The sequence below is a fragment of the Squalius cephalus genome (genome assembly GCF_949319135.1).
Source record: "Squalius cephalus genome assembly, chromosome: 19".
NCBI lineage: Eukaryota > Metazoa > Chordata > Actinopteri > Cypriniformes > Leuciscidae > Squalius > Squalius cephalus.
The window spans coordinates 24,229,030-24,248,763 of NC_137140.1; the positions used below are offsets into that span (position 1 = coordinate 24,229,030).

General features: G+C 37.9%; 1 protein-coding gene across 1 annotated transcript in view; it reads left to right on the top strand.

The window, feature by feature from the left end:
* Nucleotides 1-14,063, top strand: part of spata20 (spermatogenesis associated 20) — a 44,509-nt gene extending 30,446 nt beyond the window's left edge. The window contains exon 16 of the mRNA XM_079852223.1: nt 13,388-14,063. Coding sequence (XP_079708349.1) covers nt 13,388-13,558 — 171 coding nt within the window. The 3' untranslated portion in view covers nt 13,559-14,063. The remainder of the gene's footprint in view (nt 1-13,387) is intronic.
* The last annotated feature ends 5,671 nt before the right edge of the window (nt 14,064-19,734 follow it).

Consider the following 19,734-nt stretch of genomic DNA (forward strand, 5'->3'; position numbering starts at 1 on the left):
TAGCCCCCAGTAGTAGTTTTTGGCCTGTTCTAGTTGACTCAGCCACCTGGTGTCCTATAGCGACGGCACCTTGAAGACATGTTTCTGAAGTAGGCTGGATGACTATCTTTTCCAACTGCTGCCAGCAGGAGCTACCACCTGCACTCTGGTACAATACATGGACTATGCTCTTTTGGCGGAGTGGCCACTCCCCTTCCCACTCCGTCTACCCAGCCCACTTCCATCATCTTGTCACCCCCATCCTCACTCCAGTGACCCCACCCACTACGGACCTCCTCCCAAGTCATTCCCCACTCCTTCAAACGCCTGCCACGAACCCAGAGCCAGTGCCTATGCCCATCAAGGACCTAAAGCCTGAGCCCACTGCAGAGCCAGAGCAAGCACAGTCTGACCAGGTGTGGGAGCGGGCCCCAATATCCATCCAGGAGCTCAAGCTGGAGCCAGTGTTTATCCCGGAGCCTGAACCTGCACTCTCTATCTTCAGGGACAGAGAACCAGAGCCTGCCAAGTCTGACCTAGTGTGTGAGCCGGTATTGGTGGTCATCCCCTGAGGGAGTGCTGGTGGAGTTGGACATTGTGGAGCAAATCCTCCCAGCCCTGAAGTCTGTTACTTCTCGTGTGAACTTCTGGATTCCCTGACACCAGCCCATTTTCAAGCCCTGTCTCCGCCGCTGGTCCCACCCAGCTCCAAATCTCTTTCGTTGGTCAGCTCCAAGTCTTCTTTGTCAGCCAGCTCCAAGTCTCCTTCATCGCATCCAAGTCTCCATCTCCGCCTTGGTGTGTTGATCCCATAGCTCCACCTCAGGCCTGCAAGCCATGGACTCCACCTCGGCCTGTCAACCCATCAGCTCCACTTTATGCACCCTCTATGCAGGCTCTATGCACCCTCAGCTCCACCTTAGTCTGTCATCCCCGAGGATGCCTCGTCACTCTGTCTCCACCATGGTTCCCACCTGGCTCCTCCCTCCATCAGTTCTTCCATTGGCCTTCATCCTGGCACACAATTTCAAGAATTTGATTGAAATTTAATTTAAATGGCATATTTATTTTTTTGTTCTTGGTGCACAACTCTGATATTTTTAATGGCTGATGCTAGTCTATGTAAACTGATTTGGCTTATGAACATGTGCGGCCCTGCAGTGATCTGAGAGACACAACTAATTCTCTGTTAGTGACCCGAGACCTACTACACGCTTCACTGAGTTCGACAAAATGAATTATTCCCGTTCCACTGTAAGTATTAGGTATCCTCTGATCGGCTCTCGCTGTGCCTTCAATGTGATAATGGAATGTTCAACATCATTGAGCATTTGGTGCAAAGTATATTAAAGGTTTATGAACACAGACATAGAGAGGCTCGAGAGTGTGTTGGAAGGACTGTAGCAAAAATGCATTTTTCACGATACATTAGCCAAGCAGACTAGAAAATCTTTTTTAATTTAAATCCAATTATTGTATAATCTGTTCCTTCATTTTGGGGCACAGGGTTTAATTGTGGAGAATGCACTGTATAAGAATCTCCTGCTTTTGCAGTCTCATCTGTTCTTGCTTATTTCATTCAAATTTGCTAGAGGACTCTTGAATTCAACACTCTTCAAAATCAATTCATCCCAGCCGTTGCGATCTGTAGGCATGATTAAAAATTGTTGGAATAAATTTATCCATACTTTAATTAGGCCAAAACCTGTGTTGATTATAAAGGTGGTGCGGGTGCGAATCCTCGTGGGGCTTGTTACAGTAAAATATGAAGCATTAGAACAACCACTCCATATCCCTGATGATGGCAACCAGCTGCTCACTACAGTCATATGATTTTCTTGTGCTCAGTCTGTTCTGAGATCAATTTAGTCCATCCATATTAACGCTGTCCAGGTGTACTGTTGCCCAACAAAGAAAACGTTTGTTCGTGTAAAAGTTAATTTAATTATAACTATAATCCAGGGATGTGGTTTTCATACAATAATTTCTTTAAGTACATAGGAGACTGGAACCATTTAAGTGCTAATATTTCTAGTGTTCATCTGAGATGGGATTTCGGCAGTACAGTAGAGCATGGCCCTTTGGACCGAGAAGAGTTCTCGACTTCGTCTGATTACTGAGACAAATGGTCCTGAATCCCTAACAAGGCCGCTGAGACATGACAACAGCCAGAGAGGTCCCGAGGCAACCCAGCGAGAACGAAGGAGTATAAAGCAAAGTCTTAAAAAGGCCTTAGAAACTCAAAAACAACACAATGGAGAATTATAGTAGATCTTAGAAAACTCTGTGATTCATGTTGTAAAAGCAGTTACACACATTACCAGCACATTGTTTTAAAAAAGCAGTATTGTTCCTAAGCATTAATGAGATGAACTTCACAATTCTGATTTTCAGAAAGAGATTGTGAGTCTGTGATTTCTCTTTGCCTTGTCTTTATAATCATAATTAATGTCAGCTAATCTCCTGTCTCATATTCCAAAAGTCAGGTCACACATCATCATCATCACTCATGTCTAATGAACAATCTAACTCTGCATCTTCTTCTTCAGGGGAGATGCTAAAATACACCCACGCACGCGCCGCAATCTGTCACACAGATTTTGTGTTTAGAAACAGTTCCTTAAAGTAATACTTGGTAAGTTTAGCTTGTAATATCTCTTTTATTTATTATTGTTTCATTCTGCTTTCTAAAGAATGGTCAGAAATCATGAGATTAATCGTGATAATGTTCTTTTGGCAGCTTTTAACAACAAAGTGTCTTTAAAAAGTGTCTTATTTTTTCTAAACTATACAGCCACAGATTAAAATCTCAAATTGACAGTTTAACAGTTGAGCCCAAACCTTCATTACTTATTTTAAAACGTCACTTTAGAACTAGCAACCAAAGAATGCTGAGTTGCTTTATTGAAGCTTATTGAATTAGAGTATAATGAGAGAGATCGACTAAGCGAGTGTATTATCTGTATCTGATATAGCATTTATTCTTCAGTTCATTCTTCAAAAATCAGTTTGAATGTTCGCTGAGGAAAGCGATATCTTTGTCTTTGTCCTTTTAACCGTTAAGAGGATTTCCCATGACGGCGCTAGTCAATGCATTTGTCAGTTGCATCCTATAAGTTGTTTAAAGTTTAAAGTAAAAATAATGTCCTTGTTTACATCCTTGTTTCAGTCTCTTTCAATATAAAAGTCTTTGCTACTGATTCGCTTGTCGCCTTTTATTGTCGTAAAAATGTAACTTTCAGTCGAAATCACAATCATTAACAGACCCTTTTTCAATACCAAATACTTTTATATTATTTATTGTACAATAATATTTAAATAAACAACAATAGCCATGAAAGTATAAGAAATTTGTACAACAGGAAATAAACACAAGCAAAGAATTCAGTCAAAAGCAGCACTCTAGTTAGTTTGCCCTTAGCCAAATCAATGCTCTGGAACAAGTAATAGATTAATAAGACCAAAGATTGCTCGTTTTATATACTGTAACCAGAACAAATTGATGTTTAATCAATTTAATCTACTATCTCTGTTTATATATAAATTGCATAGTTGAGGTCTAAACAAATACATTCTTGAAACCATAACAGTAGTATTTGTGAAATTATAGTGGGTTTGCTCGTCCGCCATTGACGCTCGCTGTGAGAAATGCTGCTAGTATAGATCCAGCAAAAACAAGTGGAGTGATACAAACAGTGAAACAGTTTCTGTGTCATATTAGTAGAATGGCTCTGTCCCAAATGGAACCTTAAGCCCTTGCAATCGTCCTCCAAGCCCACATTTTTGTGATGTAATGCTGCTTTAACTGTCAGGTGGAAGTCTGCTGCGGAGCTCGTGGGCTTGGCAAAAGTGCGTACAGCATTATTGGATCTTATATGAAAATATATAATTTATATACATTTTTAGAATAAATTTTACAATCATATTTTGGGGTTCTGGATATGAAACGACTGAAAACCCTTGTACTAAAGCATTATTGGATATTGTTGATGAAAGTAATGTAATTGAGCTTTTTTTTACTCCAAACTGAAACAAAGGAAACAATGAAAGATTGATTTCAAAATCTCATTGGATATTATGACTGTTTGGAAATAAAAGGCTGTGCAGCCTCAACTCACAACTTGGGACTGTGTTCAGGAATATTATTATTATTTTAATTTTTTTGTCCTGATATAAGACCATGTGGCTCAGCATTTCAGCAGCTGTCAAATGTCACTAGCTCTCTGCATTTAACACTCTGCATTTAACACACTCTCACACTAGACAACGTCAGCCTATAAAATAGCCTTAGATGTGGCCGACCATGAGATAGATAGACCCTGAAGGGATGACAAGTTGCTGTGTCTTTATCCATCTTCTTTAAATCAACTGCACTCAGATTAAACAAGGTCTTTGTCTGTGTTAATCAGCATAAAAATCAAAAAAAGCTTCTACTTTTGTCTGTCTCATTTCCTCAGAATGTTTTGAGATGCTCTGAAGCAGGTAATGGGAGTGAAAAGTCTGCAAAAAGCTTTTAGAAATAATTGAAATCAAATTCATTTGATACCATACTTCCTCTAACAGTAGAGAGGAAAATCACTTTTTGGATATCGTTTTCCAAATCAAATCTTTTTACTGAAAGTGCTTGGTGAAAGGCTTTATAATATACACATGTGGTCATTCTGAAGAGAATTGTATAATATTATTGCCCACCATGCAAGATACTTCCATTTCCTGTTACTTTCCTGAACTTAGTTGAGAACTTAATGATTCGATGACCTGAAAGCACCCTCAAAAAACCTCAGAGAGAGAGACTTTTAGCCGAACACAGTCAGACAATTAAAATACCCTGCAAGTCTTTCATCCTCCTTATGAGAGTATTTCCGCAGGTGCTCCACCTCATGGGAAATTGTCACTTTAGAGTTTCTTTGCCACCGGATGAATCCCTGACAAGCTTTAATGAGCAACCCAAGAGAGATCTGAGTGCTTAATAGGAAATGGGCTTCAGACGGACAAGCTAATGTTCTTCATTTTTAGCTAGCTTAGGCTTTTTATTTGTTTGTTTGTTTGTTTTAAATGATGCAATCTGATTCATGCTTGCCCTACGTATTGCCCAATTGGGATCTAGACAGGGTCAGGGTTAGAGATGCTTTGGCCATCTTGTGAGTTGATCTTGATGTATGCGTAGACCTATTTTTTACAGTCTATGGCGTAGACCCGACCTATACATCAGCCTTGCAGGAATAGTCAACCCTTAACATCATTAAGTCCTCCATAGGATCATGAGCACTCAGACCAGAGAAGCAGAGTCTGCAGAGGTCATGCGCTAGATCAGATGAAATGGAAAAGAAGAAAATGTTCTCTTCTTAGGTGGTTGCCCTTTTCACCCTTTTTTCACTTTGAGTTGTGGCCATGCTGGAAATCCTTGTCGCATTGCTTTTTGATCTGTTGAATGTGGTTGTAAGGGAGGAGGTCTTATTGTCCACACTTTTTACAGATTTTTCTAAAAGCACAGTTTGTTTGTTTATGGGTTGTGGTCCTGTCCACCAGTGTTTTATCACAGTTTCAACATGCCATATTCATTAATTATGACTAAAAAGATATTTTACTCTATTTTAATTAGGGATGCACCGATGTATCGGCCAATAATCGGTATTGGACGATAAAAGCTTTTTTTTTTTTTTTTCAGTTATTGGCCAACGGCCGATTGTTTAAAAACACCATATGATCAGGGTCGATTATATCCTGTCAATCAAAAAGGGGTGGAAAAATGTGTCAGACTGTAACTCATACTGTATGTGTGAACAAAATCTTTCGTGTTGAAATAGGCTGTCGAAGTTAAAGGGACAGTTCACTTAAAAATTAAAATTCTGTCATAATTTACTCACCCTCAAGTTGTTTCAAACCTGTATGAATTTCTTTCTTCTACTGAACACAAAATATGATATTTTGAAGAATGTCAGTAACCAAACAGTTGATGGACCCCATTTTTCCCCCCTTTTTTTTCCTCATAGTTTACAGCATTACTTGGGAGAGATTTTTTTTTTTCCCTTACGAAAATCAAACTATCAGTAGAGGCATCATCAGATATCATTCAGAAAAATTGGCTATCGGTATCAGTGGAGAAATTTAGAATTGGTGCATATCTAAATTTAATCTTGTCCACACCAGTGTTAATTTTTTTTACAGCATAAAAATATATATATATATATATTTATACATATAAATAGATTAAAATTTTGCAATTTCATTTTTTAAAGTTTAACGGTTTAAAAGTTATTTTTTTAATCTCTTCCACACCAGTGGTATTTTTGTTTTACATTTTTTTTAATGAAAATATCAAAAATTTTCTCAAGATTACATTTTTTTTTATAAAGTTTTACTAATTAAAAACTGTTTTACCCTCAATTTTGTTTTTAAATTTTCTTAACACCAGTTTTAATTTTTTTAATTATTATTTTTTTTCTTTTTTAATTCATTTTATCCTGTCCACACCTGTATTTTCTTTTACACATTTGTATTTTTTATTTTGTCTTTGTTTGGACAAAAATATTATTTTCTATTCATATATGCTGTAATTATCTAGAGCAAAGTGTTTCTAAGCACTTTCATCTAATGAATTTTATATTTCAGCTGATCAGTGCCAACATTAAATGACAATTTATGTTTAATCAAAATATGAAAAACTCCCATTGATGATTTATCATTTAATATGTCACAGAACCACTGACAATGCCTTGCACTACATACTTATTCTGTACAGTGGCCTTTACCTTTGAGGGGTGTAGACGAAGACAGGGGAATCAATGAGGTCATGATGCTCCATTCCTCTCCAACCAAGAAATAAACTTACGGCAGATAATTAAATGACTAATGGCTGTGTGCTCCACTTGTGCGCGCTGACAGCCTCAAGCTCTCCAGAGAGGCTCCATCCTGCCAGGAGAAGAAGCTGATGAAATTCCCCAGACTAATCAACTGTTTGTGTGTGTGAGTGTTTGTGCCTGATTTTGTGTGTGTTTTGGTGAGAGTAGGTAGGAGCTGACAGTCTAGAAGAAGGATATCAGTGCATGGTAGCTGGGATGGAATCATGGCTTAGCTCATGGGAATATGTGAATCAGAAAACAGAGGAGTAGGAGATGGATTCATGTGTAGCAAAAGCACAAAACACAGAAGCTGAGATGTAATGCAAACAACACCAGTAGAGCCAGTAGTTAGAGATTGACAAATACACTACCAGACTAATCTGTGAGACTCTGGGCTAAAATAGAGGCTCAGACAAGAGATTTGGAAACAAGATAAATAACAATGTTCAGAATTGCTGCCATGTGCAATACATCTAAAAGAGTACTACATCAGAGTATATATTAGACAGAAATGAGGAAAAGGTGAACCAGTAAACGCTGGAATACATTGCACAACTCAAAATCGTAACAGATTGAACACAAAAACTCACCCACAAACATGCACACAAACATGAAAACAATATGTGTTTTACAATTGTCTCAAAATATCAAACATGGAAGTAATCACAGTCTGAAGCTAGATTTGAGTCTGCCCATCATGCAATTTTGTGTGAAAACGGTCAACTTCGACTGCCCAAAATCTACAGATCAGCTCTGACTTTCACCAACTTGCGTCGACTTGTCCAGGCTGCAAATCGGGGCAAAAATGTGTACAATGGTAGTATATTCCAGCCTTAAAATTCACTAAGCTCTTTTAAGACAAAGATCCAATCAATTGCTGGCGGTCAAAATCAAATCCCCTCCTATATTTTTCCTTGTCCGAGAAGCCATTTCACATGGATATAAATCACAATAGTGAATAATTGACACTTGCAATTTCGATTTCATGCAGGCTTTAAAGGGTTAGTTCACCCAAAAATGAAAATTCTGTCAATACTCACCCTCGTGTTGTTCCAATCCCGTAAGACTTGCGTTCATCTTCGGAACACAAATTAAGATTTTTTTATGAAATCTGAGAGCTGGCTCATAGGCTGCTAGGTAATTGCATCTGCCGGCCCAGAAAAGTTAGTAAAGACATCGTTAAAATTGTCCAAGTGACTACAGTGGTTCAACCTTAAGTTTATCAAGCGACGAGAATACTTTTTGTGCACAAAAATAATGACTTTATTCAACTATTCATTTTCTTCTGTGTGGGCCTCTGACGTGAGTTCACGAGAACGCCACGACGCATGCACGAGAACTGAGAAGATGACGCAGATGGGTCTCGATGTACTGTTTAAAATGGTTTAAAAGTGTGCATTTCCTGGATGTCCGAATCGTGAGAAACCAACGAGAAAACGTAAAAGTGCCTTACCAATGGCTTAACTTTCACACTTTCCCATCAAATGATCGTGAGCGTCATCTTCTCAGTTCTCGCGCATTTCATCAAAAATATCTTAATTTGTGTTTCGAAGATGAACGAAAGTCTTACGGGGTTGGAACAACATGAGGGTGAGTAATTACTGACAGAATTTGCATTGCAGCAATGATGCATTTTTTTAGGCAAAAAGCTAACCCAGAAGTTAGCATCACCCTGGTTCGACAAAAAGCCAATATGATTTGTCCATTGACTTTTAATTTATTGCAGAAAATAAGCTCTGTGACCAACAAAAGTTTATGATTCTTATTCCAATTGTTGATTATGATAATCTTCACAAATGAACAGAATTTTAATGACTTTTAAAGCCTAAATATATAATCGGCAGAAATAAAAGGATAAAAACGTAGGCTATAAACAAACTACACCACGGTCGCATGACTTCAATGTCACCACCATTAAGCTTTCAACAACTCTTGTCAAATCTTTGTTTGAATAGTTTGCAAGAAACACAATGAGGCTTGAAAAAGTGGACTAGTGAGTAGATGAGATTACCTGTTCACCATGATGACATTTAATGTCCCCGATAACCTAGCCAGCAACTGCCTTTTTCAAGACAAGTAAAAGCTTTAAAAAATAACAGGGGTATTACTGATGTATTTAATGTCATACTATAAAACCTGAAAATATCCACACAACTTATTTCAAGCATTTAACCAGAAAACCATTAAAAAAAAACATTGACTTCAGGACGATGGCACTCTATAGAATGTTATTTATTAGACCTCTCTTAGCTTTATTTAATATGATGCACTGAGAACCAATGACAGCTTTTTTAGTATCTCATAAAAATATGTAAGATATTGAGAATAAAGTTGTAAAATTAGGAGATTAAAGACCTTATATTCTGAGACTTTATTCTTGTAAAAGGCCTATTATGAGATTATTCTCTAAATCGTATATATTTAATGTGGCACTAATATGTTGTTGTGGTTTTACACTGAGAATTATTAAGGGTGGTTACCACGAACTTCGCGAATGAACTGCGAGAAAGTCCAGCCTTTCCTTAACCCCAGGCTCCATGCATCTTTTCAGTCTATGTTGTGTCTACTTGTCATTTTTTATATGTTGCCTCAGTGGACTGTCACAGTTCTTCGAGTCAGTCTGGAGACAGCCCCGCGTGAGGTCACGACAAATATGACAAAAAGCCTTGCCAACCTGCTAGCGGGAAAGTAATGATGCGGAATTGTCTCGGCCCCTTGAGATACAATAAAGGCAAGATCCTCGCAAACAGACAGTAACAAGATATTGTGCTTATAAGTCCAAGGACAGGTTTCGCAGAGTTGAGTTGTTAACCATGCCTGTCAAAAATCACACCGAGTGTGTCAAGACCAGAAAGCAGAGAGAATGTCTGGCTCTTGGTACACCTGAATATCCTCCAAAAAAGCTGGGTCTAAACTGAGCCTCGAGAGCTGTCCTAAGGTTTAACCTCTGTCACATTCACAAGTCCTTTCCCGTTCCCTCCTCTTGGATCTCACAGAGCTTTAGGCTTGGCAGTAAAATCGTCTCGCTGAGGAAAAGTAGATTTACACTTTCATCCTTTCCCCTTTGGTAACTCTTGGCCAGTGGGCAGCTCAGCCTCTTGCTTTTCTCTCTTTGCTGTCTCCCATCCTGCGGTGGTATTGTTCGGTTAAAGGAGGAAGAATCTAGTGTAGCTACCACAGTGTCCTCCCCTGCTGCTGTGCCAGTCATCCCCCCTGACTGGACATGGCCCTGATTGAGTTATTTCAGGAGCGGGAGGGGTGGGATGCTACAGTCTCAGGCCTGATAGCACTCCGGCGCCACGGCGGATTTCCGGCGTACAGACGTGTCTGCGAAAAAAAAAAACGCAGACACGTTCGCGTGATCTTACAATTATCCCAAGATCTGAGAGGCGCTTTCACTAAACCACACCACTAAGCCTACTTCAGCCAATCGGTAATAGGGTAGGGGCTGGTCTTTGGTTTTGGCCAATCAGATTGATTCAGCAGTCACTCCACGTGCAAATTTGTTTTGTGTTTCCCATACACTACGAATGTGTTTCCCACACTGGCAGCGCGAAACATAGCCAAAGTCATGGAGTGTAACTTTATGAAGCCAGGGGAAGACACCAAACTTGTTGATAAAGGCATAAAGAATAAATGGTTTTGGATAGAGGTGGTGGGTAGAGACGAAAAGCCCTTTGGAAGCTGGTGCCAAAAACTCCGGCAACCAGAAGCATGTTTCTGCACTTTGTGCGCAAGGAAAAAATTATATGGAACTAGCGGGGAAAAAGTGCTGCCACGACACGAGTTAGAACCTAGTAATCAAGCAGCTGTAGCTCGTTGCCTGATTTGAGGTAGCTCGCCAACAGGCCGTTCACATATCGCGTCTTTTGCGCGCTTAAGTATATTCAAATGTAGGCGCACTTAGGTAAGAGCGCTCATAATTGAAGCGACGCGCTCGTTTTTTTCCAGGCGTTTTTCGGTGGTGGAAATCCATTAGCCACTAAAACTTTATCATTGTGGAGAGCGCAGTGCATGGTTGCATAGCAACGACAGACGCCACGGGAAAGTCAGACCTAATTTTACTATTAATAATAAAAGATAAGCTAAAGTGCATTGTAAATGTCAGTAATTTATCTTTTATTGACTCATTCTTTTTATAAAAATCATTTAAAGTCTGAAATATGTGAGGTTTATCTTTTTATAAAAAAAATTGTCAAAACTTTATTTGAACTTGTACATGTTAGTAACATGTTGCAAGACACTTTTAAAATCTGGCTATCATTTTTAATGGTATTATTTTAATGTTTATGTAAACAAAAAGTGCATATTGATGCTTTATTTGTTATTTGCTGGTTTTCGACATAAAACTTGGTGAATTGATTTCATTGTGTAGTATTAGTACTTTTTGAACAGGATTCTGTGATAACCGTGATAAGTTTTTGACACTAAATCATGAAATGTTCATGCCAGTTCATATCTTATGATCAACTAAAATCAACTAATTATGTGTTTTTTACAGTATAATATGCAAAGTACAATTTTCTATAAAAAAATGATATCTGATTCTGTTCTTTTCTCTGACACGCGTTGTTGGGTGTGGAAGGTTACTAATGTGATTGCTTTATCTGTAAATTAAATTAATGCTTTTTCAATTACTGAATTCATTGAAATAAAATGAATTTTTTGGCAATACGTCGTGTAGGTCTTAAATTTCAATCTTTATGGTCTTAAAATGTCTTAAAAAGGTCGTAAATTTGACTTACTGAAACCTGCTACTGTAATATTATAGGCTTGTATTGGGTTTGTTCATCTCATGTCTGAATGATGTCCATTTATATCCACAAAAGTCACCAGAATCTATAATTTAAAGGACTATTTAGCAAAATGTTCTCCTAGGGGAGCACACCCCTGACAATTATGTTGATCAGGGCATATATCTTGGCTTAGGGGTCCGCTTACCTCCCAGGGAAAAAAGTTCAGGCTCAGGATTTTTTTCTACTATCACCCCTGCAGTCTGCATGGATCAATAGAATTGAATTATTAAGACACAAGCTTTATTGCACATAGCTTTTTAGTTCAAATTAATTGAAAATACTATTATTATTTTTTTTGAATAAACTTGTGATTTAACATTACGAAATTAAAGTATTAATATTTTGAGATTACATTCCAAATTAACAAAATATATTTGTAGCATTATTAGATTAAAGAAATTTGTTCAGTTAAATCCTATATGATTTACATAAATCCTTCACATCCATTTCTTGGTTTGATGAAGGTTCTGTTCCTATTCCTGTTGTGATAATTATTAAGACTTTTCTCGTAATATTGCGTTTTTTTTTTTTCCCCTCTAAAAATATTTCTTTATACTTTATTCACACGCCTGTATTATTTTAATTTCAAGACATTATTCTTGTAAAATTATAACTGTAATCTTAAAACATTACAATTTAATTCTAAGGGGCTGTTTACACGACACCGTTTTCACCTAAAAACGTAAAACTTTTTATTCGTTTTGGCCGTTCGTTTACACGACAACGGCGTTTTTGGTGCCTGAAAATGCAAATTTTTGAAACCGGTGTTTTCTCTCAAAATATTTTTTTAGACTTTATTCACACGCCTTTAATCTCCCTTATTCTTATAGTATGATGGTATTCTCAAAACCTTACAACTTCAATCTCAGAAAATTGACTTATTTTCAAAACATTACTAACAAACTTTATTTTTTTAACATTCTTTTCCCCTCAAAATATTTCTTTACTTTATTCACACACCTTTAATTCTTCTTATAGTATTATGACTGTATTTTTAAAACATTGACTTTATTTAAAAAAAAATTATTACTAACACACTTTATTCTAAAAAATCTTTCCCCGTCTCAAAACAATTCATCATACTTTATTTACACACTTTTAATCTCCTAGTTCTATGACTTCATTCACTTTTTTTGTAACATTACAACATACTTCTCAAAACATTATGACTTTCAAAACATTACAGCTTTATTCTTGTAACATTATGACTTCATTTCTGCAGAATTTTCAGATAATTACAAACATGATTTCATTGTCAAACTTGGAATACATTTTTAATTTTAACATGGCACTAAAATGGCGTCATACAACGCTCTGGGTTTCTGAGTTTATTAAGTAGTCACTGACTGCAACATGCAGGGGTGTAAAATTGTGTTAGTAGTTGAAGGGGTATGAAATAAGATATTTTATATGCTGATGAGTTGAAGGTGTGAATGTAACCAAGGACAGGTCAAGGTTATCTCATTCCATAGAAGTTGCTGACTCTGGGTTGCTGGAACCCCCAAGAGAATAGAGAGGCCAGATTTAAACAAACTGTAGAAATGAACCATTGATGGGGCTGTCACTATAATCGCCCTGCCCTGTACTTTATTGTGGGTTATTACTAGCCAAGAAAGCATATGGAGCCCTTTGAGTCATAAATTTTACATTAGAGCAAAAGTATGACTCTCCCACTCCCACCTAACTGACATCACAATGACAGTTATGGCTTTCTCTCTCTCTGTTTCTCTTCCCTTCCCCCTCTTTATCCTCCCTCTTTCTCTTTTTCAGGTCTTGATGTTGGCAGATGGTAACACAGAGGATTTCCTTAATCAAAAGCTGCCTATTCTCTCCACCCTGGTTTCGCAGGACGGCAAAGCCACCGCGTATGTGTGTGAGAACTTCGCCTGTGCCCTCCCGGTCACCTGCCCGCAGGAGCTGAGGAGACTTCTGCTGGAGTGAGAGCCGTCACACCACACAAACATCACTGTGGGAACTTTCCATAGTCGGGCCGCTAGATATCTCAGATTATTACGCCAGTAGCAAACTACAGCCATCAAAAAACTGTCATAAATGAAATGCACTGTAAGACATTATACAGTGGCAAGGCAAACCTTTAGGGGTTGCCTGAGTTGTGATGTTCCACCTCATTCTAGACCTATCATGCAAGACGGTAGTCTTGAGGGATGGAAATACAATAACATTGTAATGTGAGGAGGAACACTGAGGCTAAACCTTTCATAGGTTTGTCTCGTGGGCTCAGTTGATCTCTGACAACCTGCTTTCTAAAAGATCAAGCATGTTTCTTCGCAACCTTTCTATGCAGTGCAGCTGATCAGCCCTCGATAAGCAACATGCTGCTGAACACACTAGATTTAGAGTGGAATTAGACATACGATGAATGTATACTAGAGCTCAGACTCTAGTAGTGGAATATAATAAAGACTCACTGAGTAACCCTTTTGTGATCTGGTTTATCTGTGCATTCCTTTAACATACGGATCAAACTTATGAAGGTCTCACACCGGATGTGACAGGCATCCTAAAATTCGAAACCACTGATGGCGTCCAGATGGGAATTTGTAGGCTGCTCAAAATTCTCACACATAGTTTTTAATTTAACTTGATCTAAACAAAACACTCCAAAATCGTTATTTAGGTACATATACACACCGCTGCTGAAAATGTGGGGGTCAGTACGTTTTTAAGTCTCTTATGCTCACCAAGGATTAAAAAAAAAACATTAAAAACAGTAATATTGTGAAATATTATTACAATCTAAAATAATAATTTTCAATATTAATATATATTTCAAATGTAATTTATTCCTGTGATGGCAAAGCTGAATTTACAGTCATCAGTGTCACATGATCCTTAATATCATTAATCATTAATATGCTGCTCAAGAATTGAAAACAGTTTTGCTGCTTAATGTTTTTGTGGAAACTGTGATGATTTTTTCCCCTCCAAAATTCTTTGATGAATAGAAAGTTCAAAAAAGCAGAATTTATTTGAAATAGAATTTATTTGTAATGTAAAAGTATGTACCTTTTGATCTATTTAATGCATCCTTGTTGAATAAAAGTATTGATTTCTGTTCAGACTTATTGACCCCGTTGTTGACTTTTGATTGGTAGTGTACATAATGTAAGATACAATATACATTATGTGCAAGTTTATATTTTTGTGGTTTGACAGCTTGAATAAAGACTGCATTAAACATTTCCATTTCTAATCATTCGATTTACGCAGTTGCACCAGTTTTGACGTGCAAACACAAAGGGGAAAGTTTCATTTTTAGCTTTGGTAATATTATGCAATGTGTAATTTAAAAGCTATTAATTAACATATTTCATGATTAAGAAGAAATACACTGTAAAGTGAATCCATAATCTCTAATTCGGCAAAAATAGTAAAAAAAATTATACCCAATGAAAAGTTCCATGTTCTTAGCCAATGGAATTGTTTAGGGGTCCAATGAGGATAGGCCTCTTTTGGGTTGATTGGATCTTACAAGACACCGGAAGACTTACAGGGATCAGTGCAGTGTAAACATCTAATGCTAAGGAAACAAAAAAAGATTAAAAAAAATGTGCCATTGCAGTCACGCTATGCAAATATGTCTAATTATAAGGACGTTCAGATCTGTGGAGAGGGAGCACCACTATTTAACTTGGTAGGATTTCTTGAGCTGTTGAGGGATGCGTCTGTTTCACCGCGACAGCTCCTTCCTCTTCCGCCCACGCGACTTTACCAGCCGTGGGTGACACAGAAGACAAAATTAACCCATCTGCAGAGCTACAGTACCAGTCCATTGTGAAAAAAATCTCATGTTTCAGTGCGCTGAATATTTCCTTTGTTGTCCGTATGAGCACTGCATTGTATAGATGGTGGTATAGCAGTGACACTGTGATTACAATTCCAGCCCAATAATGGGAAGTAGACAATAAAGGCAAAAACTCCACCATAATCCAATTCCTTGTGTGAAAGAAAAGGAGAAAATCTGCCCTACACATGCTAAGCAACACAGCAAGCATATCTGCCGTCAATGCATGATGATTTTAGCTGCCAATTCCTCTCTTGTAGAATTGCCGGGAGCCACGTTTCCCAGTGTTTGTGTGCAGACGAGTGCAGATTTTTTTTGCTGCGGAGAAAGGTGAAGAGAGGGCTCTGCTCCAGTTATGTCGAGTCCTGTCAGGAGTTTGTACAACCATGCTTTCGTCTGTCTTATCATTTTTTTTCTCATTCCTTTACCCAGCTCAGGGTGATGAAGAGATCATTGGAAACACAGTGTCTGCTTGTTCAGGAACCTATGGAAACTCAGTTTGGTAACATCATGGTAGGACATCTTTTGTTGTGACTGCGGTCCCTCCAGCAATCAGTATTTTGTTTACAGCTATTCGGTGACAGCCTCCCTGTTGCAAGAGCCTTCGTTCCTGTCACATTAGAGGGGCCTCCATGTTCAGATCTCTCTAGTTTAAGTCAGTTTTGAAAGAATATCTGCCGTGCAGCTTAAGGGCCGAGACTCTAAAAGAATAGTCCCTTTGGAGATCATTACTGCATAAGATTTGTGTGTGTCTCTGAACCCTCCTTACCTTTACAAGATAGCTGAGTAATAAGGCCACATGAGGCTCACCGTACCCCCAGTCTATGAGCCACCCAGAACCTACTAGAACGACAAAGTATGAAATATATTATAGTGAGAAAATTTGAAATAGAAAATTCAATGTTAGTTTCAATTGTTACTAATCATTAATAGAATAATACAAAACTGAGAAGAGTTATAATTTAAGGTTTAAGGATTTTTTTTATAAATATTTATGATAATATAGCTTTTATTTTTTATATTTTTAGTTTTCATTTTAAATGTAGTTTTACATGCCTTTGTCGTTTTTATTAGTTGTTTAGGGTATGTTTTATATAACATTTTTTTATATATAATGTTTTCGTAATTTTAGTAATTCAACTTATTTATTTCAGTTAATTGCCAAGGCAACATTTCTAATTTTATTTCAGTTAAGTTTTTCCAAAAATATTTTTTTTTCTTTTAGAATTTTCTTTCATTTTTGTTTGAGACACACTGTACGCTATATTTACAACATTTTGTGAAGAACGAATTCATCATGCTTTTATTGACAACCATAACTTCACGTTAATGATCTCTCTTTATCAACCTGTCCACCTGTTTCCAGCAATCCCATCTCTTAAAAACAGTCATCTTTAAGCAGCTTCCAGTGGCTCTGAGTCCTTGACAGACTAGGCCAGAATCGCTCTTCAGCTGCTGAGTGTATATATGAGTGTGTGTATTGATTCTGCTCTGTGTGAGTCCTTGGTTTATTGGCTGATGGCTGGTAGGAGACCTGCCCCAGAGAGAGGAACCAGCCGCTCACAGTTGATTGATTATGGACCTCAGTGCTGCTGATTTCAACTACACATTCACACAAACAGCCATTCCTCAATACATGCATTGAATGACCTCAACATCACAAAATGATTGTGGACAAAATGTACAAATGAGCAATAGCGATTAACACGTTTTCAACATTTATGTCACATCATTTCTAACAGTGATTTTAAGATTTCAGTATTTCAGCCTTAAAACTTTTGGTCACTTTTAGTAAAGGACAATTCATCTTTATCAGTTTCTGTTTTTAAAGTTAACTTTCTGTCTATGCTGAAATGTCCTATACTTGCTAATGTGGAGACTAGTCATAACTATAAGTAAGCCATTTGTTGACTCGTCATTTGCTCAACCAATGGTGTGCGTTTGGGGGAGGACCAGAGTTTTGTATTTTTTAATTTGTTTTTTATTTCTATAGTATTTTCAGGTTTTATTACTATTTTTTAAGTTTGAGTTTATTTATTTTTTAATTGTTGTCAAAGTTTGGCTGTCAAAGATAATGTGCAAACCAGTATCATTTGCGTTAAATTCCTCTGTCTTGTGTTTATTGGTATCTAGTGCCATTTTCATATTTAAACCAGGCAGGTTGGAAAAGTTTAACTTTATATTTTATACTATGTATAAAAAAAATGGTTGGCCATTTTATTGTATTTCGCATACAGTTTAAAATCTTGCTGATTACTTACAAAGCACTAAATGGTTTAGCTCCTCTGTACTCTGTACGCATTACAGTCCTTCACGTCTATTGCAATCATAAAATTCTGTCCAGTTGATAATACCTAGACAATCAACTGCAGGCGGTAAATCCTTTTCCTATTTAGCACCCAAACTCTGAAACAAACTCTTCCTAGCCATGTTCGGGAAGCAGACACTCTCTTGTCAGTTTAAATCAAGACTAAAAACACTCTAAAAAGAGTGGCCACCGTGTATGTAAAAAGAGTGGCCACCACTCTAAAATCTCTTTAACCTGGCATACACATAACACATTATCACATTTCTATAATTTACAATTTTTATCTATATAATCCTTTGTATTATTTACAAAGGATTGTTATGCTGCATAAATTAGGTCAACCGGAGTCGGGAACACTTCCCTTAACACCCAGTGTACTGGTTACATCACAAGAAGAATGGCATTAGTCTCTCTGTTTATCCCGAGGTTATCGTAGTCAGCCTTATCTGGTCTGTGTACAGATGGTGGAACCGACCAGAACACAGCATGAATGTCAGCAGAGATCCTGTCATCTAGACAATCCCAAGTGAAGGCTTCGTCGACATGACAGCCATTGGCACCGATTCTCAGCAAAGACCACAAGACCAAGACAAGAACTCTGCACTGTATGAGCAGCTTTGTCTCCATACTGTTGTGATGAGTCTGATCTTCAAACCAAAGGAACTTGATGAAATATTTGAATGCTACCGATCCACTATCTGATTTCTGACTTGTGATGCAGCCTGAATCATAATGACAGCGTGTTTGTTCGTTGGCCAGAGAAGAACTGCCCCCGACATAGCCTGGTTTCTCATAAGGTTTGTTTCTCCATTCTGTCACCTGATGGAGTTTGGGTTGCTTGCCACTGTCATCTCTGGTTTGCTTAGTTGGGGACATTTAATATTCAACAATATTATTGATTTGACCTCACTGACACTATAGGGTGAGACCTGAACTCAGTTGGATGACGACATCACTGTTTTTCTGCAGAACTGACTTATAGATGAAATTAAGTAATTAATTGATAATTGACTAATAATTGATGATCTTTACAACAGAACTGAATCATTCAACACTGAACTGACTTCAGCTGAATAATGACACTATTTTCTTTTAGAGCTGCTGTACAGCCCGAAATTGAACTGTTTGCATCATTGAATCATTTTCCTGTTATCACTGCAAAGCTGTTTTGAAACAATCTGTATAGTATAAAGGGTTACTTGACTTGACTCTGTTGCTTTTAGAGTAATAAAATCGCAGTTATGTTTTTATTTTTATTTCAGGCACAGTGTGCAGGACATAATCATCTGACCAATGGAAGGGGTGATTAAGAAACCTGTTTGGAAGTTGTTTTTCCAATTGCTTTTAGTGTGCAGAAAAAGTGCTTTGTTTTAAAGTTAATATATTTGCCTTTTCCAAAACCATTTTCTATTTTTTCCCCTTGCTGGCTGATTGGTTGTTTTCTCTTTCAATTTTCTAGGCTCTTTTTTGCAAGCGCATCAAAGCTAGCTGGCCTGTCTTCACAGTGGAGCATTTCTGCCCTGGTCTGCTCTTCCCAGAGGAGACAATTAGCCATTCTTCTGCCACATGCTCACATACAGTTTTCACTCCCTGACCAACAGTGTGTGTCATCCAATTGGAAAAAGGCTACCGTAGTGGCAACAATGTGACTCCGTGTGTCATCAGCTGGTTGGTAGTCTAATTCTTCAGCATGTAATTTAATGCTTTCTCTTCTTTCCAGTGTTTTCAGCTAGACCAAGTAGATGTGGTCCAGCGCTGACACTGCCAGTGATTGATCTGATTTTAGTATTCTCCGTTGCCCCAGTGCCCAGCGCACGAGCTGTTGTTGAGGAACGGACCTGGCCATACATATTCATCAGTGAAGAAGGTCAGGGAAGAGAGGAAGAACACAAACACAAGGGACCGTGTTCAGGCAGTAAATTCACTCCAGTGCGCCGCGGCGGTCGGCGTAGACGTGACATTTCGTAGTGTACACACAGAGAACGGCAGGCGGGGAAGGAGAGG